Source organism: Sylvia atricapilla, chromosome 6 (assembly GCF_009819655.1).
Source record: "Sylvia atricapilla isolate bSylAtr1 chromosome 6, bSylAtr1.pri, whole genome shotgun sequence".
In the NCBI taxonomy this organism is placed as follows: domain Eukaryota; kingdom Metazoa; phylum Chordata; class Aves; order Passeriformes; family Sylviidae; genus Sylvia; species Sylvia atricapilla.
This window is the reverse complement of record NC_089145.1, coordinates 11,013,238-11,039,105: the sequence shown is the minus strand read 5'-3', so window position 1 is coordinate 11,039,105 and position 25,868 is coordinate 11,013,238. Positions and strand designations below refer to the sequence as shown.

Below are 25,868 nucleotides of genomic sequence, written 5' to 3'. Positions count from 1 at the left end.
ACAAGTATTGATTGCTGAATCAAGAAATAAATGTACAATCACAAGATTATATTCTACCTTGTTATCACTAGTATAGACAAGGTCCTGCTCTGCTGTGATAACTCATGAATCAGTTAGGAGCTGATAACTCTTGAATCAATTAGGAACCTCTTGTGTTTAAATTTGTTGATTTAAGTTAAAAATTGGGGCAAAAATTTCAAAATGTGGCTTCATTTCCTTTCAAGAATTTTGAAGTGTTTGAGAAAGGAAGTGGAGCGTTGTTTTCAGCATGGGCAAGCTGGTGGGCTGTCCAGCATAGAAGGTCTGAGGTTTTATTTCAAGGGTGGTTGCCTGCTCAGAGTCTGCCCCACAGCCTGGAATCCACCTTCTCCATCAGATTATTGCCTTGGGGCAAATTAAATGCTGAGATATCAGGGCAGGCTATGAGAGGCTTCTCAGTTTGCTTTATCCAGTGTTAGTGAAGCAATTTAGCTTCTGCAAACATTTTGATAATTTGTAAACTCTGAATAATGTGTTTCTCATCTGTAACCCTGTCTGGCTATGGCTTTATTTCTAATTGTGTCACAGGAACTTCTTTTTAAGTCACAGGTTGTTACGAGCTGTTATAGCTACTCATGCCTACACTGGGGCAAGGTGAGCTTTTTCAATTTAAAGCTGCCTGAAAGAACTACAAAACTGGTTTTGGTCTTCTCTAAAGGTACAAGAAACCAGAGGAGCGGAGTCCCTTGATAGCTGCAATGCAACATTTTCTGCCAGTCCTGAAGGACAGCTTCATTCAGCTCTTGAATGATCCATCAGACCAGTCTGTCCTCATCCAGAAACAAATCTTCAAAATATTTTATGCCCTTGTCCAGGTAAAAAACTTTGTATATATTTGAACAATAATTTAAAGCATTATGCTTTTCCTTAAAATAGTGAATGACAAAAATATTACAGTATTGGATTACATCTGAATCATTTTCCCTACTACTCAGCTCCATGAATCACAAGTTTCTGATTGTCTTGTGCTTTTACTTTTGAACAGTGCTATTCCTGGTTGGCATTAGATAAAACTTACACATGCCATCCTCTAAGGTAGGGTGTTTGCTGGAAAACCAGTTAGATAGTGAGTTTTCCAAGGACAGATTGTGGAGGCCAGCCTACAGAGAATTACCAGTGTAAATATAGCAGTTTGGATTGGAGCTGCTGTTAAATGCTGCAGAAATTAGAGTAACATCCATTTCAGTAGCATTTTAGCATTGCATAAGCACAGTGAATTGGAGCAAAGACCTCTAGCACCTTTGAGGATATTTAGGATATAGGTTAGATTGTGTTGAATTCTTTAGCCTGGTTTTTGAGGTAAATTGCTAATCTTTCATGGAAGCTAAGTGTAGGCAAAGAGTTTTTGAAACCTAAAGTTCAAAATGTAACAGTAAAAAATTATTATAAAGCAATTCAAAATTAATTTCCCCTTTCGTTTTCTTTTAACAAGTACACACTACCTTTGGAGTTGATAAATCAGCAGAACTTGACTGAGTGGATAGAAATCCTGAAGACTGTTGTTGATAGGGATGTACCAGCTGTAAGTGACTTTTGCTTATTTATGTCTTAAGCTTAAGTATTTTTCATTCATTAGAATGTTAAACACTTTCATATTTGATTTCTGCATTCTTTTTTCTCTACAGATGCTAAGAAAATAATATAAAATAAAAAAGATTAGGCTAGATGGGAATTATAAAACAGACTAAACAAAATTTGAAAATATGTAACTTGTATGATAGTAATGTTTTCAAATTGTAGCAAAACTTATTTTGGCTTCTTGTTTCAAAATTTTTTTGGTCATTTAGGCATATGTAATGGGATTTATTTTTAGATATGCTCTACTTCATACTTCTATTAAACTAGAAGTTCAAATGGCAGGTTAAAAGCAAGATATACTGTGTATTTGTTCTAATTACATATAATTTGAACTCTCTGTGAATAATTGGTAAATAATTAATTGGTATATAATATCTTTTTTTTTTTCCTAAAGGAAACCCTACAGGTTGATGAAGATGATAGACCTGAGTTGCCTTGGTGGAAATGCAAGAAGTGGGCTTTGCATATCTTAGCTAGGCTCTTTGAGAGGTATTTTCTCTTCCATTATTACTTTTAAAAAACCCCAAGCAAATATTCAAGTCAGTAATATTGCTGCACCCTTGAGTTTACATACTTGCTTTTAATTCTAGGTATGGAAGCCCTGGCAATGTTTCCAAGGAGTACAATGAGTTTGCTGAAGTTTTCCTGAAGGCCTTTGCTGTTGGTGTTCAGCAAGTAAGAAACACTGAGTGTGGGGGGAGTAGTAGGATAAGTTTAGAGTTGCAACTGATTGCTTATTTCATTATTTGCTGACAAGACTTCTTGCTCTTATTCACATTTTTTTTCAAGTACATTGGTATGAAAAGTAGTGATGTCTGGGCTACAAAAAAGAACAATAAAGAAATTATCAAATTGACATATATTACAATCCACTTTCCACTTACAAGCCCTCAGATGAGCTTCAGACAAAACCTACCAATTTTTTTCCTTTGTGAAGGAGATGGGTATATGCGGTGTAGTTGACCTTCAGAACCACCTTTGAAACTCTGATACAAGGGTTTTTTGACTTAAAGTCTTTAAGTGCTAAATTTTCAGCCTGCTGCAAAGAGCCGTGTGTGCTGTGTTTTAGGGTCTGCTGTATGCAAAGAATCTTTGGATTAACTAAAAACCTCAGTTATGTTTTTATAAAATTTCCTCGTATTTGGTTCATAAATACCTTTTTTTTTAAGGTGATTATGTTGCAAATGTAAATAGACTATTGGTTCATGAAAATCTCACCGTGTGCAATGTTTCCCTCAAAGACTTAGAGTCAGACAAACAGTTCTTAGCTCAGTTTCAGGTCTCTTAATTTCCTATGAAATTATAATGAATTTACAGGACTTCCAAAGAAGAAATGTAGGGAAAGTATCTCATAAATCCATGCTTTTTGAAGGCTGGCCAAAGTATGGAAAACATTTGTCACACTGAGTGGTGTCAGTATTGCTTTCTGAGGTGCTCACCTGTCAGTTCTAGGTGACATTAGACAGATAATTATATGTTCTTTAAGGGCTTACTGGTTGCTTTGCACCTCCAAGATAAATACATTTCTGACAACACGGCTATGGCCAAAAGTAGTCTTGAAAAGATAATTTCAACAGTTTGATAAAATACTTGTTTTTCTTTACATTCTCCTTGAATCAGATTTGATCCTTACTGTTATTGCAGCTAGGAAACGCTTAAGAATTCAGTTATTTTAAAGAAAACTGCTAAAAAAGTCAATACTTTACCAGGCTTAGTTTGTTCCTAAACAGTAATATAACTTATTTAGGAAGGCAGACTGTATTTAAGGTTCTGCCCTCCATTTTTCTGCAGAAGATAGATCTTAGGCCTCTGCTTAGGACATGGAATCTGTCAAATAAATGTTGTGGAAGATTTTTGAGCAGGATGTGTTTCTTTTCAGAAATTGGAAATCTATGAAATATTGAAGATAACAAATTTGGATAATACATTTCACTGAGTTGTCTCTACTCTCCACAGTGTTTGCACCCTTTTAGTAAAGGAGTAATAGATAAATATAAGGCATGAGACTACAGGTGGTTCAAGTATAAATTTGAAATACACTGCTAATATTATTGTCATAATTACTTCTCACTGATTAGTCGCTACCCCAAAAGAAAATAATCCTGTACATTCAGTATTTGTTTTAGCTAAACTTTCTTAGCTTGTCCAAACCAGGCTGAGCTGCCTAGCTGGAATACTCTGAATTTATCCCTTGTGTTAGCAGCTGTTTTGCTCAAGACACTTCTCATGAGCCAGAACTAAGCCCTGGTTGGACACTGCTGCCTTGTAGTTCCTTGGCATTGTTACAGAATTTTATTTTATTTGCCTCAGAGTGTCCATCCTGCTTTTCCTCACTGCAGTTCTCAAACATTTTCTTAATTTTTTAATGTCTTTACCTATTATATCTGAATCATGAAACTACATGCATCTTCTTGGATAGTCCTCAAAACAGCTGCAAGTTTGAACTTTTGCTCTCCTCTTTTCTATCCTAACTCAATACCTAATGCCACCAAAACGTTATACTCAGGTGTTGGTACCAACCATTAATTTCTCTCTAAATCCTGAAAGTTTTTAAACATGAGCAATTCAAGCTTTAGGAACTTATAAGGCATCTAGAGCATAAAACTATTTGTAAAGCTGTCAATATTTCGATGAATGAGTGCATCCTCCTTAAAATGAAGTACATGGCAATTCCTTTGGGAAAAACACTTTGGTGTTTGTGTAATAAGTATTATCAGCAGCATTCATTTTCAAAATAATGAATCTTGTTTTCCCCAGGTTTTCATTTTGGTAATATGACAAATATATAGATACCTTTTCAATCCCTTTGGGTTTTGATTTTTTTAAAAAATGCTTCTTTTTTGTGAAGACTTTACATGAAACCTGGAAATTTGCCATTTCTCTCCAGCTAACGATGCTGCTTTTGAAGGTGCAGTGTTTCCACTGACCTGGATTGAGCTGCAGGGAGTTCTCTTTGCATTACCCATGCAAAAGTACTGTGAGCTGTAATTTAATTACTGGGCATGGTCCCATGTCCGTTTCATGACCTTAGGTGTGGAGAGCCATGGAGTTGAACACAGGTAGATCCCTGTGAGGAGTTCTGGATGCCACCTCAGGAGAAGAATTGAGGGCAGAAAGCCAAAGGGGAGTGACTATTGGATCACTCCACACACACATTCCTCTGACAGCTGTGTGGCTGTGAGGCAGCACAGAGGCACAGATCAGTAGACTGTGAGTGTAGAGTGTTCTGATCCGGTGGCTGGGTGTGAATTTCTGCCCCCAGAGAGTGAAGATGGAATAATAAACCTCAGAGGGAAGGCCCCCCAGGGTGTGTTGGTGGTGAATTAGCATGCATGGTTTGTGTTATTAAAGGATGGTATTTTTAAAAGATGTGCAAGCACCCAATATAAGCCGCAAATTGTCTTATAAAATTAACAATGACATTTGGTGGAAGGATTAGTCATTACCCATTTTAGCCTAATGAATAAACGGGGGTTTTGTTCGGTTTCGAGGGGTTCTTATGTAGGCTTGTGAGGGTGGATGGAACCGTGGTGAAAATGGTCTATGCTCAGTATAAGCTTATTGATGAGATCTGATTTCTCCAGGTGTTGCTGAAGGTGCTGTATCAATACAAGGAAAAGCAGTACATGGCTCCTAGAGTTCTGCAGCAAACGCTGAATTACATCAATCAAGGAGTGTCTCATGCAGTCACCTGGAAGAATCTGAAACCTCATATTCAAGTAAGCCATTTTTGGGGTTTAATTCTTAGATGATTCAGAAGTACACTAGTCAATCTACTGTACAGTATTTCCTTTCCAGCCTTGCTACAATTCACATCTTAGGCATTTCTCTTATAAATGGCTGGTGGAAAGAGTTTAAGCCGGTTTAGTGAGGGTCACCTTGAAACATGACCAAAGCCAGCTAATTTATTGCCATCTCTCCTTTAATTTATTAAGGATTAAAATCCAACACAGTAACACAACATATTTGGAGATGGTATTAGCTGCTGAATTTATGGCACTGAATCATCTCCACCTGCCATTATCCAAAGCCAATCTAGTATCTTGTGTTGTATTGTAACTACCTAAACACAAGATTTGCTTTTTTGTGAAGTGCCGCATAAATCCACTCTTAATTCCAAACAGTTTTAGAATGTTACCATTTTATATGAGGAAGTGACAGGATAGAGAAAATCTGTAAAGTACAGGACAGAATACAGAGATTGATTTAGTACTGCTAACCTGTTTTCAATCTTTTTTTTTTATTCCAGGGGATCATCCAAGATGTTATTTTCCCATTGATGTGCTATACAGATGCTGATGAAGAGCTTTGGCAAGAAGATCCATATGAATATATCCGCATGAAATTTGGTGAGCATTTGAAATCTACTCATGTTAAAGAATGATTTCATGCAAAGATGGGATTTTTATGGGGGGATTTTGTGAAAACAGAGATGGCTTTAATCTTAAAGAAATTAAAAAAGAAACACAGTGTATTAACCAAATAATAGAAGTTAATGTACTTAATGTGGGCCTATTGGTTGAGAGAGAATACAACAGTCAACCATGTCTCAGGAGATTGTGCACTTGTAAAAATATTGCATTTTTACAGTTACAAAGTTTCAGTAACAGTTCTGGTCTAGCTAACAACAACTACATAAATGTCATTTAAAGGTTGTGCCTTAAATATTTCAGGCCCTGGATTTCATAGGGAATTTCACCCATGGCACAGTTCAGAGCAGATTTACCCCAGTGGTAAATGACACATTATGGAGTAAGCCTGACTTTCCAGACTTGTCCCAGTTCACCTCCTGTGCTCTGCTACTTAATGTTGGAGTTTACTTTAAGTCTGTGCAGTCCTCTGAGGCTGGGAACAGAAAAAAAATACTTCAGACTCCCTGAACAAATGCTTCCCTCCACTAGGAATGTTTATGTGGCTAGAACAAGGCATCTTGAGGGGTATGGGAGTTTTTATTCCTCAGGTCAGAGGCATACCTGTAAACACTACAGGTATTACACAAGGCTCTGATAATCCTCTTCTGCAGAGAAATGAGACACTGAGCATTTTTTAACCCAATTAATTCTGTGTGCTAGCCTGTAGAGCAAATAACATCCTTGTCAAAACTTGACTGTTGTGTCTGCTGTTACAAAAGATTTATCTCACAAATAAGAGACATAGAACTTCAAATTAGACATGTAGAGGCAATCATGGTGAAAAACATGAAACATATGTATCCAACCACATGTTACTATGGTCTTGGAATATCTCTAGCAAGAAAGTGTGATTAACCACCTGAAGGGTGCCCTTTTCTCATATTAAATACATTGGGATCATGAACTGTAGTAAAGGACCAGAATTTATAACTGTGACAATGTTATTTAACAGATGTATTTGAAGACTTCATTTCTCCAACAACTGCTGCTCAGACATTATTGTTTACATCATGTAGTAAAAGGAAAGAGGTAAGCTGTTCAAAGATTATACTGAAATACCTCTTGCTGAATTCAGTTTATTTGCTGAACGAGCCATTAATAAAAGTTTTACTTTTCTGCTCTCATATCATAGTATGCTAACATTTGAAATTTCCAAGTTATTTTGCACTGATCTATTTAAGAATTTTGTATTTGTAAATTCCCCTAGGACCCATTCTTGATAGAATATTGTGTGTTTATAAAAAAGACATAAAACATTGCCCAAATTCCAGGCTTGGAGCAGGCTATTAGATACTGTAGCAGTTCAGAGCACAGACAATGGTACCTGGGATGATTGATTGGAATACTTTGACTAACCTTACATGTAATCTAGGTCCTGCAGAAGACAATGGGCTTTTGTTATCAGATCCTTACGGAGCCAAATGCTGATCCTCGCAAGAAAGATGGTGCTTTACATATGATTGGTTCTTTGGCTGAAATTCTCCTAAAAGTAAGCAGAACAAATCTGGTGGTTCTTTTCATCCTTTTTTTTTTCCCCTCCTATGCTTTCTCTAACATACAGTGCCTTAGAATAAATGCAAATAGCTCTGAGTTCACAAGTTTCTGAATTGCTGCCGGGTTTTTTTAAGCTGTTGAAGTTAATTGTTTTGGGTTAATGTCAGCTTAATTACTTAATTACCAAAGTTTTATAGGTCAAGTTGAGATTATTGTTATAAGTTCTTTTAAGTTCTGTGCTTCTGGTGAGAATTACTGCACCATTCCTGTGCTACACTTAATTACATTCCCTTTTTTGTGGAAGGAAGGAAAAAGTGCATCCAGTGAGAGGTTATTTATTTATTGGACTCTTTTGTGTATAGAAGAAAGGAAATAAAATTAAATTAGTGATGTTGCTCAGTTAAAATGGTAGCCAAATAGATGGATGGCATGGAATTATGCATGGAATTGTATTTGGACCACAGCTCTAAGCAGTTTCCCTGATGACTTTTACTTTTGATGCCAATGTGCTGCCAATTGAAAGGTGTCTCTTGGGGTCAAAAAATGGCTGGGGAAAGAGTGTCACTATTATGACTGAAAAATTTAAAAATCCGTGTAGGATCCAAGTTTAATTACTAATACAGGAGATCATTGTCGCATAACTGACTTCAAAAAAGGGCTAAGTTTAAAGTCTGAGGGTTTTGTTACACTCTTCACACTTTATTGTGTGTGACTTATTTACTGGGATAGAAATATATTTTTATATGAAGTTTTAAACTGATGTGATTCCCTTCATATTTTGACAGAAAAAAATCTATAAGGATCAGATGGAATATATGTTGCAGAATCATGTGTTCCCTCTCTTCAGCAGTGAGCTGGGTTACATGAGAGCACGGGTAAGAAAGCGTGGCGTTGACTGGTGAAATACACTGTCTGTTCCAAATGAAGAATTCAGAAATCTTCAACTTCTTCCCTCTCACAGATGCTCTCCTTTCTGCACCTTTTTCATAATAAGTTGTACACTTATTCCAGAGATGAGTAGCGTTTTTACATGTGATTCTAGATAGGCCCTGTGTAGTTTTGAAATGGCTGCAGCATTGTGTGCACAGTTTCCCATCTGTGTCTGGTGGTAGGGTCTGTGTGTGTTTTGCACATAGACTGTACTGCTCACACAAAACCTGTGGCCAAAGATGAACCTGAGATCATAGTACTGGTCCAGTGATGTCTGCAGGACAGCCTCCCACTGACCAGCCTCCACACTCTCAAACATCTTCATCACTGAAAAGTCTTACAGTATCTTTATTCACCTCAGATTCAATAATTTGTGTAGGTTATGGGTGTACAAATAGTTGATAATCCTGTTTGTAGGATTACAAACTGAATTTTTTCGATATCTTTTTTTTTTCCCCAGGCTTGCTGGGTTCTTCATTATTTCTGTGAAGTCAAATTTAAAAGTGACCAGAATCTCCAGACAGCCTTAGAACTCACGAGACGGTGTCTGATAGATGATAGGGAAATGCCTGTGAAAGTGGAAGCTGCAATAGCTCTTCAAGTTCTCATCAGTAATCAAGAGAAAGGTAGGAGCCCTTTCTCACACCTACAGGAAGCTTTAATGGAATAGCTGTTAACTTTGTGATGTTCAGGCAGACTTGTTCTCTTCTTCCCTGATGTTCATTTCCCTCTTGCAGTTGTAACTTGTAGTAATTTACTATAATCTTTCAGCTAGAAAAGTTTATATTTTTTTTACTAAATTATACAATAAATTGCATTTTAACATTATAAGACATGATTATTAAAACATTGTAAACAAGAGCTTCATGGTACAGTAAATCCAATTTTATAGCACCTAATAGTTGAATCAGAAATACAGAGGCAATATCTGTCTTGGCATGTATTTGTTCATGTTAAAATTTATTTAAAGAAAAAAAAATAGGCTGTCTTGATCCAGGCAGGTTTTACGTGGCTTAGTATTCCTGAAGCTGGCATAAAAGCCACAAAGCAAACATAAATTACATATTTTATATATATAATATAATTATTATTTAAATATATTTATATGTATATATAATATTTAATAGTTCAGGTAGTTCGACAAAGGTGTATATGTACCCATTGCATTGATCAGTAATCTTGCATTTTCTGAATTCAGACCATAAAGCTCTAGTTTTCATACTTGAATTTTGATTATCTTGTTATAGGTTACTAAAAGTTTGTTCTGAATGGTAGTATTGCTGTAGTGATTTATACTACCCATGGGTTTGGCATGTTAATGCTGAAGCACTAAATAAAACTTTTTGAGGTTGAGGTTCTTACACTGATCTGTGGTTTTCTAAGAATTTTAATTCAAACATTCCACCTGTTTTACAGCTAAAGAATATATTACTCCATTCATTAGACCTGTAATGCAAGCTTTGCTTCATATTATAAGAGAGACTGAAAATGATGATCTTACTAATGTGATTCAGAAGATGATCTGTGAATATAGTGAAGAAGTTACCCCAATTGCAGTAGAAATGACACAGCATTTGGTGAGACTTCACGGTGGCTTGGGGAGTTGTTTAATATGGGAAAGATTGGTATTTAAAATTGCTAGTTGAATTTGACCATCAATTAATAGCTGTTGTTACTCCAGTCTGTTTAAGTGCATTGGTGCAAGTAATTTTCTGCTACATGTAGACAGTTTTTCATCAGAAGTGGCTTCATAACTTACACAGAGTGGAAATTTCTAAGAACAGTTCTAAAAATGTTTGCAAAATCTGTCCATATTTCCTCCTGATAGTGATAATAATGAAATTGGTCGCACATTTTAGGTAGTCTCTAACATGCCACTTAGGTTGTCTGTTTTAAAATATTAAAATAAAGAGTAGATTTTTAAATGAAAAATTTGATGTGAAAATAAAATTGAATTTGCAGGAGAAATTCAGAGCTTGAATGGCCATATCTAGCAAGTTGTATTAATGGCTGCAAAGCAGAGGTCAGCTCAGTGCTTTCCTATTAAAGGCCCCTGGAATTAAAATGGAATTGTTATTGCTTCCTCTCTGGGAATGCCTGCCAAGTGTTCCAGTCTAGTTCAGCTACTGAGGAAACCTTGTGTCAGAAGAACTTAGCAAGGGAAAATGTATTCCCCTGCATGGGACATAATGTAATTTATATCTTTTTATTCATGAGTAGATGAAGGGTGACAGCTCCAATGGCTTAACATTCAAATTTTATCATCCTGAAAAGATTTTCTGGAGCAGAGCAGTCATCTGCTATTATTTGTCCACGTTTTCTCAACAGAAGTCCTTCTGAAATTGTGTAGAATGCCAGTCTTTCACACTTCAATGACATATTTATGGGTTGTTCTGTGCAGGCAATGACATTTAACCAGGTGATCCAGACTGGTCCAGATGAAGAGGGCAGTGATGACAAAGCAGTGACAGCAATGGGAATCTTGAATACTATTGATACGCTTCTCAGTGTAGTTGAAGATCACAAGGAAGTAAGTAAAAATTACTTTAAAGCTGATGTGTGTGGTCTAAGAACACTATAAGTCTTTTGTAGGTGCAGTGGTCCTGGCATTGTTACCTGAAACAGTGTCCTTTTGGCCAAACAGATGTTATAACAGAAAATAGTGAAGTACTTATACTTACCATGTAGCCAAGTGGTAACAGAGTGGGTCACTTTTCTAATGCAATGCATGCAGTAATAGAGCATAAATGTTGCCACAGTATTTCCCGTAAGAATCCAGCTTCTTGTTCAAACAGTAGAAGCAATGTGTCTGCAGCAGGTGGAACTGTCAGCTCAGCTGGAAACACATCTGATTTGATGAGGTCTGCCCTTCAAACAAAACAGATAAAGCTTCACATAGCTCCAAACATTGACTCTGCTGACTGGGTTTGCTCTCTGTGACAGAATCGATGTGAGCAAATACAGCTCTTGTGGCTAAGCTCAGAGATGGGGGTTTAATCTGCCTCATCTGCCCTGGAGAGTTTTCCTTTGGGATTAGAAATTTCCTTCGCTCATTTTGTTTTGGTGTACTGAATGAAGTCCCTTCTGTCCAGAGTACAGCCAGTTCAAAAGATGCTATTTTGATTAAAATCTTTCTGGACAAAGTCAGCTATGGTCTTTTAATAAATACATTATAGGCTTTTAGTGACTAAAGAGTTCAGTAATAAAGTGTATGGTTCTGAAAACTTCACAAAAGAAGCAGCATTATACAGATTCCCAAGGGCAGAATTCAGTGCTGCCACACAATAAACCAAGGACCAGCTCAGCTCATTTACTTGTTGCTAGAGCTGTTGATCAGGCTTTTCATGTACCTGTGTTTGTCAGCAAATCCTTGCCTTCTAAATTAAAAGTCTGTATGACGATATGCTAGTCTTGAGGAACTCAGTTTGAAAATGTTAACCAGTAAACATTTATACTTAGAGACATCTCACACAGGGTGACCAGTGTTCCAAGAGATAAGGTATTTAGCAGGTTAGTTTTAAATCCTGTTCTGCATAACTATGAAACTCAGCCTTTACTTGTCCCTGTGCAAGGTGAGTGCCCTCAGCAGGTTAATGACTGTTTTGTTAGCTATTCCATGGACTAATATATACTAATTGGGAACACTGACTGAGTCTGTAGGACCACCATTTAGACTGATGGTCTCTATACCATATGAACATCCTAAGCTAGGTTTGGGAAGTGGTATTTGGGATTTTTTTGGGGTTTTTTGTTTTAATTTCTTTTCTGGAACAGGAAATACCTCCTGTAATTTCCATTGTTTAATCCTTTGATATATATATATATTTGCTTACAGTGTTTTAATGGGACTAAACTGGTGCAAAGGTTAGTCAGGCTTTTCTTTTTAAAAGATACCCTCATAATGAGATTCTTCCAATACTCAAAAGCCACCTTGTATTAAAAGCTACTTCACAAATCCTTAGCTGGGTGCTGCTTTTACACACTTAGTGTTCTAAATTGTGAGACATTTCTAATCATTCTTAAAAACTGTATTGTCTATATAGAAACTGCTTTGACAGTTTTACAGTGTGTTTAATTTCAACTCTAAAGTACTGAAAATAGTCATTACCTGTCTTTTTTTCTTTTTCTTTCTCTTTCGTTTTTTCAGATTACCCAGCAGCTGGAAGGGATCTGTTTGCAAGTGATTGGAACAGTTTTGCAGCAGCATGTATTAGGTATCTCTACTTCTGCTGGCTTACTTTTAAAAGTGCATGGGATTGGCATGATATTTACCTAGACTCTGTTTGTTTTAGAGTTCTACGAGGAGATCTTTTCCTTGGCTCACAGTCTGACCTGCCAACAGGTTTCTGCGCAAATGTGGCAGCTTCTTCCTCTTGTGTTTGAAGTCTTCCAGCAGGATGGTTTTGATTATTTTACTGGTAAGTAATATAAATAAATCATGAAGCCAGACGGTTTCATGGCTGCAATTTCAGCCATACAATGAATTGCATCATGACTGAAATGTTAGGAAAACACTCAAGTGAGGTTACACTTGAAGTATTTTTATTTTGCTGTTGCTGCTACCAGACTTGTTTTGCTAAGGCACCTATGACTTGCACACACTTCCCTTGGCAAACATTAAGAAAGAACTGTAATTAATACACAGATTTCAACCTGATTTTAATAGCATGCAGACGATACCTAACTCTGATCATCCTTCTTTTTAATACAGATATGATGCCTCTCTTGCATAATTATGTTACTGTTGATACAGATACACTTCTGTCAGACCCAAAATGTCTTGAAATGATCTACAGTATGTGCAAGAAGGTGAGTTAATCCCTGTGTAATAACAAACCCTTCCATCTCTGACGAAATACAGTGTTAAAGTGGGTACTTTATTCCACAGCAGCTTTTGACATCTGCTCTTTAAAGCATTTTGCAATCTAATATCCTCTAAGATTCCCCAAATTACTAAGTTAATGCAGGGAAATTTAAGAAGATTGCATCAAAATTTCAGATATATGCCTTTAGCAGAAGGGAAAAATAAATCATACACAACAAAAATAAATCATACACAACAAACGCAGAATAAACAAAGCAGGTTTGGTGCAATACACTTTGTGCATATGGGCATGCAGGACAGATTGCAAAGGGTGGGTGGATTCTTTCATCTGGGATTTTGTAGCCTCACCATGGCTGGGATACACTTGCTGTGTGTGTGCTGAAGGTCTGACAAGTGTTAGCTAAATGAGTGTAGGGATGGAAGCTAAAGGGACAGGAATAGGATGGTCAATTTTCCCAAGTTTGTGCCACATCAGTGGTGAAAGCTGAGAGCAGACTGCAGTTGGTCTGACTCAGTCCAGGCACTTTGGGGCAGTGTTTCTGTATTCTACTTTCTATTACTGGGCTTCCTTTGTCCACTCAAAATGCAGAATATACAGCTTTCCAGAGTGTTAGCACCATGAGATGAACTTTTTTATCATTTTTTTTATACTATGTGTGTTAATGTTTTATCATCTTAATACGCGGGGATTTCGGTTTTCCACTCCTTGATATACTGTGGGGTGTCTGTATAAGAGCTTTGGTGAACTGTCAGCTGTGCTGCCTGTGGTATTTCCTGAGTAATTCTTTTGATGATGTTTAAATATTACAGTGAAAAACTATTCTAGTATTCTATAAATACTAGTGGATAAGTCTTGCCAGCCTTTGTTTGAAAGCAAGTTGCAAGAAGACCAATTAGGCTGTTTGTCATTTCTTGGAATATTATATATGAAATTAGCCTGTCATGGCCACTTAGTGATTGGTGTTGGCTGAACATCAAAAATTTTTAACATAAATTTTAGGTATTGCATGGTTTTCCACTGGCTATCCCATTTTTGTAAATCAAACTTCTACAAAATTCAGTACATTAATGCATAAGAGAAGTTTTTCTTACATGTATGGGAATGACCTATGGCAAAAATGACCAGCTGATGCTTTTACCATGTAGTAACTTACTGATGCTAGTAACTGTGGTGGGCCCAGCATCCACAAAGTTCTTGAATATTTGTACATGTAGGTTAGTTTTGCCCACTTTCAGCAGTTTTCAGTTTCTTCGCTGTACACCTGACTGCTTCACTGATGGTTGTTCATGCTGGCATATGTTAGAGGGAGTAAATTCATACCAGGTTTTCAAGGCAAAGCAGTGTACAGAGAATACTCCTTGAGGGGATACACCCCTCAGTAATGGCTGTGTTTCAGGTCCTTACAGGAGTTGCTGGAGAAGATGCAGAATGTCATGCAGCAAAGCTGTTAGAAGTAATTATTCTTCAGTGTAAAGGGCGTGGCATTGATCAGGTTGGTAACAACTTTGGTTGCTAAAACAAATACTTCTAAAATATTTTATTGTGTAGTATGAATTAATTATATATTAAGATGAGTTTTGTTACAAGCACTTGGTGTGGTGCAACCAATAATCCTGTCTTGTACTTCAGTGTTACTCACTGACAGCACTGCAGAGAGTTCCTGCACACTTTGGCTCCAGAATTTAGGACACTGCAAAACTCTGGTGTTTCCATGAGTTTGGAGGAGTACCACCTCAGGAGCATCTTGGTTCTAAAAAAGTCAATTATCTGCATTGTATGTTAATTCTAGTGAATATTTAATGAAAATTATTCTGACAAGTTCATAGCTTTGAAAAAATGAAGAATGAAAATGAAGTTCCTAGAATTCAAATCAATATAATAGAGAGGGACCAGGGACTTCATTATGCACATGTGCCAGTTGGAATTTGAGAGATGAATAAGCTGATTTTTTTGGACTTCCTAGTGTACACATTTTCCTCTATTTTCCATTTTTAATACATAAGATTATTGAACCAGAAGTTACATTTGCTGTGCAGGATGTCACAAAATCCATGTGATTAAATATTTTCACATTTTCAGTTCATCTTTGTATCTGACTTCTGCTGGTAATTAAAAATGACTCAGTTTCATGCCATCTGTGTTTCTGTGCCACACTGTTTAAGTACAGAAGGACAAGTTTTATTTTTGATGGCTGAGTGTGTCATGTTCTCACATCTGTCCAGTGCATACCCTTGTTTGTGGAAGCTGCCTTGGAGAGACTGACCAGAGAAGTGAAAACCAGTGAACTGCGAACCATGTGCCTCCAGGTTGCCATAGCTGCTTTGTATTACAATCCTCATTTACTATTAAACACGTTGGAAAATCTTCGTTTCCCCAATAATGTGGAGCCTGTCACCAATCACTTCATAACTCAGTGGCTTAATGATGTGGACTGTTTCCTGGGGTAAGTGTTTGCACTTCTGGAGATGATTCTCTGGGATACACCTTTGTATGGCCTGCTTGTAAATCATGACAGAACTTGCAATGTTTTACTCTTCTGTTTTGCAGACTTCATGACAGAAAGATGTGTGTGCTTGGCTTATGTGCTCTTATTGATCTGGAGCAAATACCACAGGTTTTAAATCAAGTTGCTGGGCAGATCCTGCCAGCTTTTATCCTTTTATTTAATGGATTGAAAAGAGCATATGCCTGTCATGCAGAGCATGAAAATGACAGTGATGATGATGATGAAGCTGAAGAAGATGAGGAAACAGGTATGGAGATGAAACCTTTGATGTTATTTTGTATGTTTCATTTTTTTCTGATGGAGATACTGAGTTCCTTTATGGAATTCTTCTGAGTACTCTAATTCCTAAAATGAATCACTGCAGTAGAACACTGCATGTCTTTTGACAACTTTTAAGTGTATCTGATTTAGTTTCCACTCCCTCTTAAAAACGGATTTCCAGGGCTGAGTTAAATGAGCTCCCCCCTTCCCAGCCTGTACTGTATTGTTACCACTTCCACTGCCTGTTTTATCTAATTAGCCACATTTCTAAAGAATTGTTTTTGCTGTTCTCAAGATAAACCTTTTTTCGTTTGTAATTAACTCAGAGGAGCTGGGCAGTGATGAAGATGACATTGATGAAGATGGCCAAGAATATCTAGAAATTCTAGCAAAACAGGCAGGTGAAGATGGAGATGATGAAGACTGGGAAGAAGATGATGCTGAAGAGACTGCTTTGGAAGGCTATTCCACAATTATTGATGATGAAGACAACCCTATTGATGAATATCAAATATTTAAAACAATTTTTCAGAGTAAGTAACTGTATTTCTTTTCCTGGCCAACAAGTTACGTTTCAACTTTAGTGTACAGTGTTGTAAACTAGAACCTGTTAGAAACTTCCTAACAGGCTTTCCAATATGTGCTCGAACCATTTCTTTCTTTGGAAAGGAGATGTTGTCATTAAACTTTCAGAGCAGAGGGAGATGCCTGAATTAATTTTATAATAGTAGGGAAGAGGTCAGAAGCTGTACTAGTGTTTAAAGGCCATGAATTACATAACCGTAACAGAATATTACTCTGATTAAAATGGCAGTGAGTGAGTTTGAGTTCTAGAACATTTTGATCAACAGTTTCCTTTTGCTAACATTTTCTTTCTGCTGCAGCAATTCAGAACCGTAACCCTGTGTGGTACCAGGCTTTGACACAGGGCCTGAACGAAGAACAAAGGAAGCAGCTGCAGGACATAGCGACCCTGGCAGATCAGCGGCGGGCAGCACACGGTACCTGCACCCCTTCATACCAATAATGCCTCCCTTTGCTCTGTCAGTGCCCTGGGCGTGCTTAGGAGCCAAAATACAGAAAAGGCTGTAGTGGTTTGAAAGCAAAACCAGTGAGAGACTCCAAGTCAGAAATACAATTTAATAGAAAGAAGGTAAAAAATCAGAAAAACCCTCACAATAGCAGAAGACCCCTGACAGAGTCAGAATACAACTTGCCACCCTGTTAGTTAGGGTGGTGGTAGCAGTCCAGATGGAGTGGTCTTGTTGAAGCAGTGATCCCATAGAAAGGTCTGGTATCTCTGGTTCTCAGGGAATCCAGTGGGTGAGGGCTGCCTGTACTGTCCCAAATCCCAGATTATATCGAGGTGGGAATGCTTGGCTGCTCCCCCTGGGCGGAGCATCTCACAATGGGATCATGAGTCATGCAGTGGGTCCTTGCTGGCCCATTAACCAGAGAGAGCTCCCGGAGGGAGTTACCTGTGAGTCCTGGGCAAGGCATTGATGGGCCATTAACAGGAGATAGCCCAGAGGGAGGGGGCTGGGAAAACACTGCCCCACCTGGATTACACAGCTCAGGAAAATGGTGGTAAAATAAATCCTTTGTGGCATCCTACACTGAAACCCAGGACAAAGGCCTAAAATTCAAGCCTGATAATGTCTCCATCAAAACCAGGGCTGTTTGAAATCTCTTAAAATGGTCATGTCACAAAGCATCTCTGCACAAACTGGGAGGCACTACCACAGGTGGGAGGAATGGTAGAAACACTTGGGGAGGTGGCCAAGGAAATAAAAGGATATTTGTCCTAAATGCTTGGAATTGAAAACAATTGATTACCTGAAGGTAGATGAACTCCAGGTATGTTAACAAGCACATCAAGTGGCTGATAAATTATTTCCTGAGATGTGACGTAGTCCAGCTGGAATGCACAAGGATCGTGTGGGTAGGAGAATACTAAATTATGAAAGTACTATCATCTGTACAGCTACATCATCAAGCCTATTAAATATTCAGATAATACAGATTTTTAAATCTGTATTCAGTTTTTTTTTCCTAAGTTTTCCCTCTTGAGAGTAAGCCGATATGTATCACACTGAATGTTGAGGGATCAGTCCAGCCTCATATCCTCTTAGTGAGCAATTGCTACAGGTGTTTCCAAACAGAAACTCATATTTTTTTCAACAAGACTGGTAGTAAGAATACACATTTAATAAGTGCTTTTTATGAGAGAACAGCCTAAATCACCTCACAAAGCTTGTGTCCAGAATAATCCAGTTTTGATGGTTATAAAATAGTTTCACTGTGACCCCTGTCAAGCAATAGATGTTATATGATGTAATTATATACTGCTGCATTTTATGGAGACAAAAATGTTTGAGGTGTTTGTTTGTTTTGTATTTTTTTGAGACGTTGTGATGTTTATCTTAAGCAACCAGATCCTTATGGGAAACTCTTGCCTACTATCAGAGCACACTGGTACTACATTTAGGCCACTTACCACACTGTTAAAAAGGATTTCAAATACAAGTCTCCCTTGTTAATGTAGCTTAGAAGAATTCTGCTTATGCTAAGAGATCTGTTTTCTGTGGAGCTGTGAGGGATTCTCCCCCCATGCTCCATTAGCCATGGCCACATCTTTCTGGCCTGTTTCCAAAGACACAGAGCCAAAATGCAGATTTGCTAGATAATATCAGCTGTCCTGTATTCCCAGAGAGATTGCAACTATTTTGACTTAGGAGAAAGCTTTAACACCAATATAAGACACTAGTAAATGTTGTTATCTTGGCCTGGGAATAACAGAAACCACTTTCTGCACTACCTAGACTGTATTAAAGGTACAACCTAAATTACCAACCTGATTTTCACTTGTCCATGTATTAGAACTTGTAAAAACCTGTCCTTAAGCAGTGTTTGAAGGATGGTAAAACCAGACCCCTGAACTATCACTGGTAGTTACAGTGATGGATATGTGGACCTCAGATGTCTAAAGATCTTAAGATTTAGTTGAAAATGAAAAGTCATCAACTTGGTAGTTTTCTCTCAGAACCAGGTCTAGTAACTTAAAGTCCAAATCACCTGTTTGGGTAGCAGCACGTGTAAAAAGGTCTTTCTGGTGCTTCAGTGGCTTCTGCTTATATTGTTGAATTGAGATAGGAACACCAAAAATTTAGCCAATATCTGTGTACTGCTTTTTTGCATATATGCTCTGTTACTGATTTGACTGGAAAGTCTATTGACGTTAACCCAAAAGCATTTGAAGTGCAAATTTATGAAAGCATGTTGGTAACAGTATTGAGAGGTTAAAATAAGAAAAGAGTCAGTGTTACAGCTTAACACAGCTTGGGTTTTAGTTCCATCTGTTCTTTAGGGCCTGGCACATTTCCACTTGTGGGTGCTGATTCCTTTGTTGAGTAACCCCAGGTTAAACCTGTATCTCTGAGAGACTCAAAGCTAGTCAGTCGCAGAATCTTGGTTTGTCTTTCCCCCTACACACACACTAAAATTTCTTGTGTCTTTTTTGTTTTGTTTTAGAATCCAAAATGATTGAAAAGCATGGAGGATACAAATTCAATGCTCCAGTTGTGCCAACTTCATTTAATTTTGGAGGCCCTGCCCCAGGAATGAATTGAATTATCACTTTTCCTGCTACTGTGTGATTGTAGTGAAGAGCTTGTGTTCCTCCCAATAGTGGTTCCAGAACTGGTTCATGTTATCTACAACTCACTCTAAACTAATTTATAAATAGATTGGACAAAAGCCCCAGAAGTGGGACCTGATTATACAACATGATACTGGAAAGCAAACCAGAGGTTTTTTGAAGATAGGAAGAATCTGAATTTAAAGCTTCAAATGACACACTTTGGAGATCGGAAATCAAGAGGGGATGTCGTGAAGGCAGCTTTTCTTTTTCTGAGGAAAAACAAACTAGACATGGGCTGCAGGACTATTTAAAATGTCTCATTTACAGTACAAGCTAGAAGGCAGACCTAATTTTTACACCTGTGGCAGTATGAATATTTGCCCAGTTTCTTTCCCTTTTATCCCTACTACTGGGTGTCTATTCTTTTAATGTAAATAAGATGAGGTAATCAGCCTTACTTAATCTTCATCATTTCCATTTATCAAGATTGTTCATATGTAGAATATTGGACACTTTATGTAGCACTACATAACTGATAAATCTGTAAATGAATTAGCACTTTCATATTGAAACAAGCCTGCTAGCCTATGTACAAAAATAGCAAAATGTTTGCTATTTATAAAAATAAAAAATAAGGGATGTATTGGGGAAAATAATTTCAAGTTAATAATTTAAAATGAACTAGCAGTTTTGTACCTGGTGACTTTGTGGTGCAGTCACCTCTGGTTGTGACTTGAATTCGGATATGTAAAAAGGGGTTAGTGATATTTCATTGCTGCTAAAGAAAAAATAGCAACACCCTCCGTGTCCTTTGTTTTTTTTAAAGATCTCACTGTACAAGCTAGAAAATTGAACAAATGTGTACTGTAAGCACAAGGAAAAGTTATCCTCTCTAAAGCAGGTAAATGAGATGTGAAGTTCTTAATTGAAGTGTATGGGTGAAACATCTACGTATGCAATCTATTAAAAACAAGTGTCATTGGCTGATCTGGGCTATGGTATATAAATACAGTTTTTTTTTTCCCCAGGTGTGTGAAATACTCTTCTTCCAGCTCATGGTAGGTGCAGGTGCACTGCTCCTGCATTTCATTCCCCCTCTTTCTGCACTTGCAGCATTCGTGTGTGCTGTTGTCTGCCTGATCCAGACAGTGTATTTGAAGTTTTGCCAATCTTTCAGTTTTGAAGCCACAATTTTCTTCCTTCAAAGTTGCTATAGTAACTAGTATTTTAGCTAGAGAGGCAAAATACAGTTCCCTCTGGGACCACTATCAAAACCACTGTATGAAGAAGCCAGCAGGGAGAGGCTGTGAATGGGTTGGCTTAAATGCCCCCTTTTTCTTTTCTAAAAGCAAAATCCATTGGCGTTTGATCTTGCCTGGAGATCATTGGTGTCAGGTCTTTTAAATCAAATGTTTGGGTTGGTTTTTTTTTTTTTTTCTTTAGGCTGTTTTTATATAAAAATGTCACCTGCTGTTACAATTGATATTAAACAAGCTACCTTAATTTAATGTAAGCCTCCAAAATTTAAATACAGGTTAAAAATAAACTGAGTTTTTATCTGTAAAAATGAAATGCACATATATATATATTATGATACTCAAAATGCAGTCTTCAGAAAATTGGTCTGTGTGGTGTGGTTTTTTGCATCAGCACAGTAGCAGCATTTGGTGGTGCTTTGGGGTTTCCTTGCTGAGCTGCCCAGCCCATGCTTTGCCTTCCTCTGGTGCTTCCCAGGCAGCAGGAGGGGCTTTGCAGCCTCTCCACTCCAGCAAACGCTTCCCTGCACCCGGGAGGCCGGGGTGGGACACAGAGCCCTACCCCCGTACCAAAGGGACACTTGAAAAGCAAAGCACCTGGGGCGAAAAGGCCTGACTAATAAGTCCTTGGATGGGATTATCCATCTTTAGGTGATGCACAAAGCAGAACTTGTTTGGAGGTTTGTGACTGTAACTCATGGGCAGGGCCAAGTGTGCTCCAGCCCCCAGGGAAGCTCCAGACAGGGCTGTATTTTTGTAGAGAAAGCTGACAGACATCCTTCCAGCATGCCTTCTCCTGTGCATTCCTTGGGAACACCCAGTTTGACAAACCGTTTCTGAACATCTGCTTACCTTTCTATACATCCTAAAAATGTATGAGAACCTTTGAGCACAGATGAGCCATTCTGGGCCTCGTGGCAGAGGATGTGACAGCAGCAGTGAGAAGGCTTCATGTATAAAGCAGATGACGAAAAAAAGGCGGAAATCACCAATTTTAGTACCACTGTCAGTTCTGGAACAATTATATTTTTCAAGTCACAAGTCAAAGGAAAAATTTTATCTTGATGTGAGGAATACAGTCTTACTTCAAGGGTGCTTTCATGTGTCACTAGACTGGTTAGCAAGGAGCATCTTTTTTAAGAATGGATCTAGAACTTTGCTTTCCTTTGCTCCAAGAAATGTATTTATATAAATTGCAAAACAATTTTGCATTGTTGTTGGTGGTGATAGCGCATTTTGTGATGCAATATATCAATTTCAGTGATACACTTATGTCAAATTAAAAACTGATCTTCCTCCTAGAACTTGCACTTATCCATTCCATTTTCAAGGATAATGCAACTCTAAAGGAAGAGCTGGGAAATTTAAAGCCTCTGGTTTTTTCTATTATGGAAGATCTCCCTGCATTAATAAACATCTAAAGCAAATCCTTATCTTCACTTATTTCAGTGTGGTGTTTTGAATGTAGCTGTATCCTTACAGTTGAGTCCTGCTTGAGTTGCACCGCTCTCAGGTTTGTATTTCCCTCTCCAAAATCTTTCTCCAAACAAATGTTAGGCACACCCAGAGTTCTCTTCAACTGTGTTAAGTATAAAAAATAGCCAGTTTTTAAAAATGCCGACATATGGGGTTATTTAATTTTTTTTCTTTCTTAAACACTGTCTTCAAAGAATTATTCCTATGTATCAGGGTAGTAGAGCAAAGCTGTGTTCAAATCTCCTATAGCCTAGGACTTACTACAGGATTTACCAAGTCTGCAGTGGAGTAATTACTGACTACCTGCCAATAAACATTTTAATTGGCGATTAATTTTTAATTATGCCTAGTAAAGGATACCTGGTAAGTTTTATGGATTGATTATTTTTTCTGTGGAACCTTCTACCTACCCAGAATGAGCCACGTTGAAAAGCTTTGTCTGATGCTGATTATCAGTCACTTTTCAATCAGTATGTAGCTTTACCTTTAATAGCATTTGACTAGTTTGTGTATTTCTGCTTTTTTAAAGCAAACTGTTGATGCTGGAAACAAACCACTTTGGAGTGAAAATGAGAGACTGTAGTATTTTACAGACATGTTAAAAATAATCTATTTACACAAGGGGAGTTGGCAAATCAGGAACAGGATTTTATCTTTGGTATTTCACTGCTGCTGTACCTCAAACCAAAGTGATGGCTGCAGTTTGTGCTTGGCTTAAAACTCGCAATTAGGAAACAGTAAATTAAGAAAGAAAACCTGTTGGCTACTAGGCCTGTTTGAGAATAAGTTTTGTTTTTTTTTTTGCTTTTTGTGCAATAATTTTGGATTGCAAGAATTTCCAACTACTATTATTCCGGAGCAAAACGTAAACGTTTTTACATCTCTCATGTTCAGGAAGATGCAGTAAGTCCATCAGAGCTGGGCTTAGTGTCCCATCAATGGGGATAATGCGCGTCAACCGCACAATAGTTTCCTGAAAATCACCTACGGAATTAACCGTAATACGCTTTGCTTGCCTTAAGACTGGGAGCTGTTGGACTATTTATCACACCTTAACATACCTAAAAATCACGTAGGGATAAACACTCCCAAGCAGCGCTTTAAGCACAGCGTCCTTCTCCCCCCAGAGCCGAGCCGGAGATAATGCGGCAGGAGGCCGGGAAGGGAAAGGCTCATTGTCCCCGGCCGGCCCCGGGGCCCGGCGCACGGCCCCAGGGAGCGGGGAAGGCCCCGGCCGAGCCGGCTCCGCTGCCGGGGGCGCCGGCGGCCGCTGCCCGTCCCGCCGCCTCAGGCGCTGCGGGCCCGCACGGCGCCCGCCGGGGGAGGGCAGGAAATGGCGCCGCTCCCCGCTGGCGCGCGGGCGCCCGGCTGCCCGCTGCACAAAATGGCGGCGGCCCCGCGCCCGGCACAGCTGCGACGCCATGAAGCCGCGGGGCGGGTCCGCGGGCGCGCGGCCAATGGGCACAGCCGCGCGGCCCGCAGGCGGCCAATGGCGGGCGGCGGCGGCGGCGGCGCGCGCGGCGCGGCCAATGGGAACGGCGGAGCCGGGGCTGCCGGGCCCCGCCCGCGGGGCGCAGGGCGGTGCCGGGCGGGCGGGCGGCGCCGAGCGGCCGTTTCCTGTCCTGGTGCATGGTGGTCGGACGGAGGAATTGTTGGAAAATTTCTCGGCGAGGTTCGTATATAAATGTGCTTTTACCCAGTGTGCCTTATGCTCCCTCCGCCATCTCCGGACGGGGCCGCCGCGCCGCGCCCGCCGCGCCCGCCGGCGGTGCTCGGGGAGGCGGGCAGGGGCAGCGGGGCGCGGGCGGCACCGAGCCGAGCGGCAGAGCCGCGGCGATAAAGCCGCTCCGCTCCGCGGGGCCCGCGGCCCCTCCCCGCCCGCCGGGCCCGCGGGGGTCCCCCGGGCCGCCCCCCCGGGCCGCTCGGCGCTGCGTCACGGGCGGGGGGCGAGGGGGCCGCGGGCCGGGGCGCTCCGGGGCCCGCGCCCGCCCTGCCTAAAGCGGGGGGGCTCGTATATTTTTACGTTTTCCCCCGTGTTTGGGTTATTTTTTTTTTTGGTTGTTGTCCCCCTTTTTTTTTTTTTGTTCGTTCCCCCCCCCCCCCCGTTTTTAAAAATACATTACATAAGGTACTAGAGTTTTTCGTTGCTATTGTTTTTTCGAACGCGGTGTTTCCGTGCTGGCGGCCGCAGAGCGGCATTCAGGCGGCGGTGGCCCGGCGTGCGGCTCCGGGGAAAATCCGCGCTGCTGCCCGGCCTCCTGCGCCCCGGCCGTTCTGCTGCGTCTCCCTCACCGCGCCAAGATGCAACAGCATCTTCACTTTTTTAAAATTTTTTCATTTTTTTCTTTATTTTTAATTTTTTACAGTCTTTTTTTTTTTTTTGTTCCCATTATCCTTTTTTTTTTTTTTTTTTTTTTTCTTCTCTAGAATTTTTAATAGAACGGGAGAACGAGAAGCTGTTCCTCTAGAATAATGGCCTGCAATAACGCAAAGATTTTTTTGTTTTCTTTTCTGATAAGGCCTCATTTGTGGTGCTTTTTTCATTCAGAAAATAATGACGTGACGGCCATGCGAGTTTAAATACTCTGTGAAAAGAGGGCTGTGGTTGAGCAGCTCTGCTTAAGTTTTAAATTTTTTAAGGTTTCATTTTGAGGGAGAATCGCTTTTGCCATCATATGCAGATTGATACCAGTGTTTGTAAGGAATGTTATCTCTAGTCTAGTGACAGAGGAACTGCAGCCTTACACTCTTACAAAGCAAACATTTCCTCTTGTTTAATCGAGGTTGTGCCTCAGATGTTGTCTATCAGCTGTCTTTGCAGACTGTATTTCTTTATATATGTCTTTGCAGACCAGATATTTCTGTTGTAGCTTCTCGCTGAAGGTACCTGAAAAATGAAACTAGATTGTCTTTAACTAGCAGTTTTTTAACATACACATAGAAGATTGATTGCTTTGTGCCTTTGCCATACAGCTTTAGAATGGCAGAGTACGATGTAGCCGTGTTTTCATGTCTTGTTTCTTTGTATTTCTGCATTAATGCCTTGAGCTTTCAAGCTGTGTTTGTGTCAAAAGCGATTTGTCTGTATCACTGCAGAAAAGGAACCTCAGGAATATGTGGTCAAATAATAGATGATTGCTCTGGTAATGGATTGCAGCTTAAATGAGATGTAAAAATAAACATTTTGAAAGAGTTTTGAGAAGTGTATTTCAAATGGATTTAATAATTTACTTAAACTGTTCTCGTAATTAATATTTCTACTACCCTATCTGAAGAAGAGTAAATTTGTTTTATATTAAAGGATAAAACAAAGCAAATACTTAAAATAGTGTAAAATGTATTTTGGGCAGAAAGTCACACTGACTTAACTCTGTCTTCATTCTTGTGTAGCTTTTGGTGCTTTTCTCAGAGGAGAGAGGCACAGCCATGGTCAAGTGATGAATTAGTCCC

The 25,868-nt window shown here is 39.2% G+C and overlaps 2 protein-coding genes, 1 long non-coding RNA gene and 1 other non-coding gene across 9 annotated transcripts in view; 3 read left to right on the top strand and 1 right to left on the bottom strand.

Moving 5' to 3' along the window:
- The window catches only part of IPO7 (importin 7), a 43,236-nt gene extending 21,931 nt beyond the window's left edge, over window positions 1-21,305 (top strand). For both annotated transcript variants that reach the window (XM_066320766.1, XM_066320767.1), the window contains 21 exons: window positions 698-854; window positions 1,472-1,561; window positions 2,012-2,106; window positions 2,208-2,292; window positions 5,202-5,336; window positions 5,867-5,966; window positions 6,982-7,058; window positions 7,402-7,518; window positions 8,309-8,398; window positions 8,914-9,079; window positions 9,870-10,030; window positions 10,855-10,983; window positions 12,601-12,667; window positions 12,746-12,871; window positions 13,165-13,262; window positions 14,676-14,771; window positions 15,502-15,722; window positions 15,827-16,032; window positions 16,373-16,579; window positions 16,931-17,047; window positions 19,578-21,305. In XM_066320766.1, coding sequence (XP_066176863.1) covers window positions 738-854; window positions 1,472-1,561; window positions 2,012-2,106; window positions 2,208-2,292; window positions 5,202-5,336; window positions 5,867-5,966; window positions 6,982-7,058; window positions 7,402-7,518; window positions 8,309-8,398; window positions 8,914-9,079; window positions 9,870-10,030; window positions 10,855-10,983; window positions 12,601-12,667; window positions 12,746-12,871; window positions 13,165-13,262; window positions 14,676-14,771; window positions 15,502-15,722; window positions 15,827-16,032; window positions 16,373-16,579; window positions 16,931-17,047; window positions 19,578-19,675 — 2,598 coding nt within the window. In that variant the 5' untranslated portion in view covers window positions 698-737 and the 3' untranslated portion in view covers window positions 19,676-21,305. The remainder of the gene's footprint in view (window positions 1-697; window positions 855-1,471; window positions 1,562-2,011; window positions 2,107-2,207; window positions 2,293-5,201; window positions 5,337-5,866; window positions 5,967-6,981; window positions 7,059-7,401; window positions 7,519-8,308; window positions 8,399-8,913; window positions 9,080-9,869; window positions 10,031-10,854; window positions 10,984-12,600; window positions 12,668-12,745; window positions 12,872-13,164; window positions 13,263-14,675; window positions 14,772-15,501; window positions 15,723-15,826; window positions 16,033-16,372; window positions 16,580-16,930; window positions 17,048-19,577) is intronic.
- On the top strand, window positions 8,594-8,774 carry LOC136363257 (small nucleolar RNA SNORA23). The gene has a single exon (XR_010743959.1). It is a non-coding gene; the product is annotated as a small nucleolar RNA SNORA23 (small nucleolar RNA).
- Window positions 10,648-23,561, bottom strand: LOC136362345 (uncharacterized). 3 transcript variants are annotated; one of them, XR_010743780.1, is made up of 5 exons: window positions 23,480-23,561; window positions 21,795-22,521; window positions 17,883-17,964; window positions 11,135-11,321; window positions 10,648-10,953 (listed from the first exon to the last, which is right to left on the bottom strand). It is a non-coding gene; the product is annotated as an uncharacterized lncRNA (long non-coding RNA). The 3 variants fall into 3 exon arrangements; XR_010743781.1 differs by lacking the exon at window positions 17,883-17,964 and having other exon boundaries at window positions 23,480-23,560; XR_010743779.1 differs by lacking the exons at window positions 10,648-10,953; window positions 11,135-11,321 and adding an exon at window positions 17,172-17,533 and having other exon boundaries at window positions 23,480-23,559.
- Window positions 23,562-23,979: 418 nt separating this feature from the next.
- Window positions 23,980-25,868, top strand: part of ZNF143 (zinc finger protein 143) — a 37,168-nt gene continuing 35,279 nt past the window's right edge. For all 3 annotated transcript variants that reach the window (XM_066320764.1, XM_066320765.1, XM_066320759.1), the window contains exon 1: window positions 23,980-24,090. The gene's annotated coding sequence lies outside the window, so the exon portion shown is untranslated. The remainder of the gene's footprint in view (window positions 24,091-25,868) is intronic.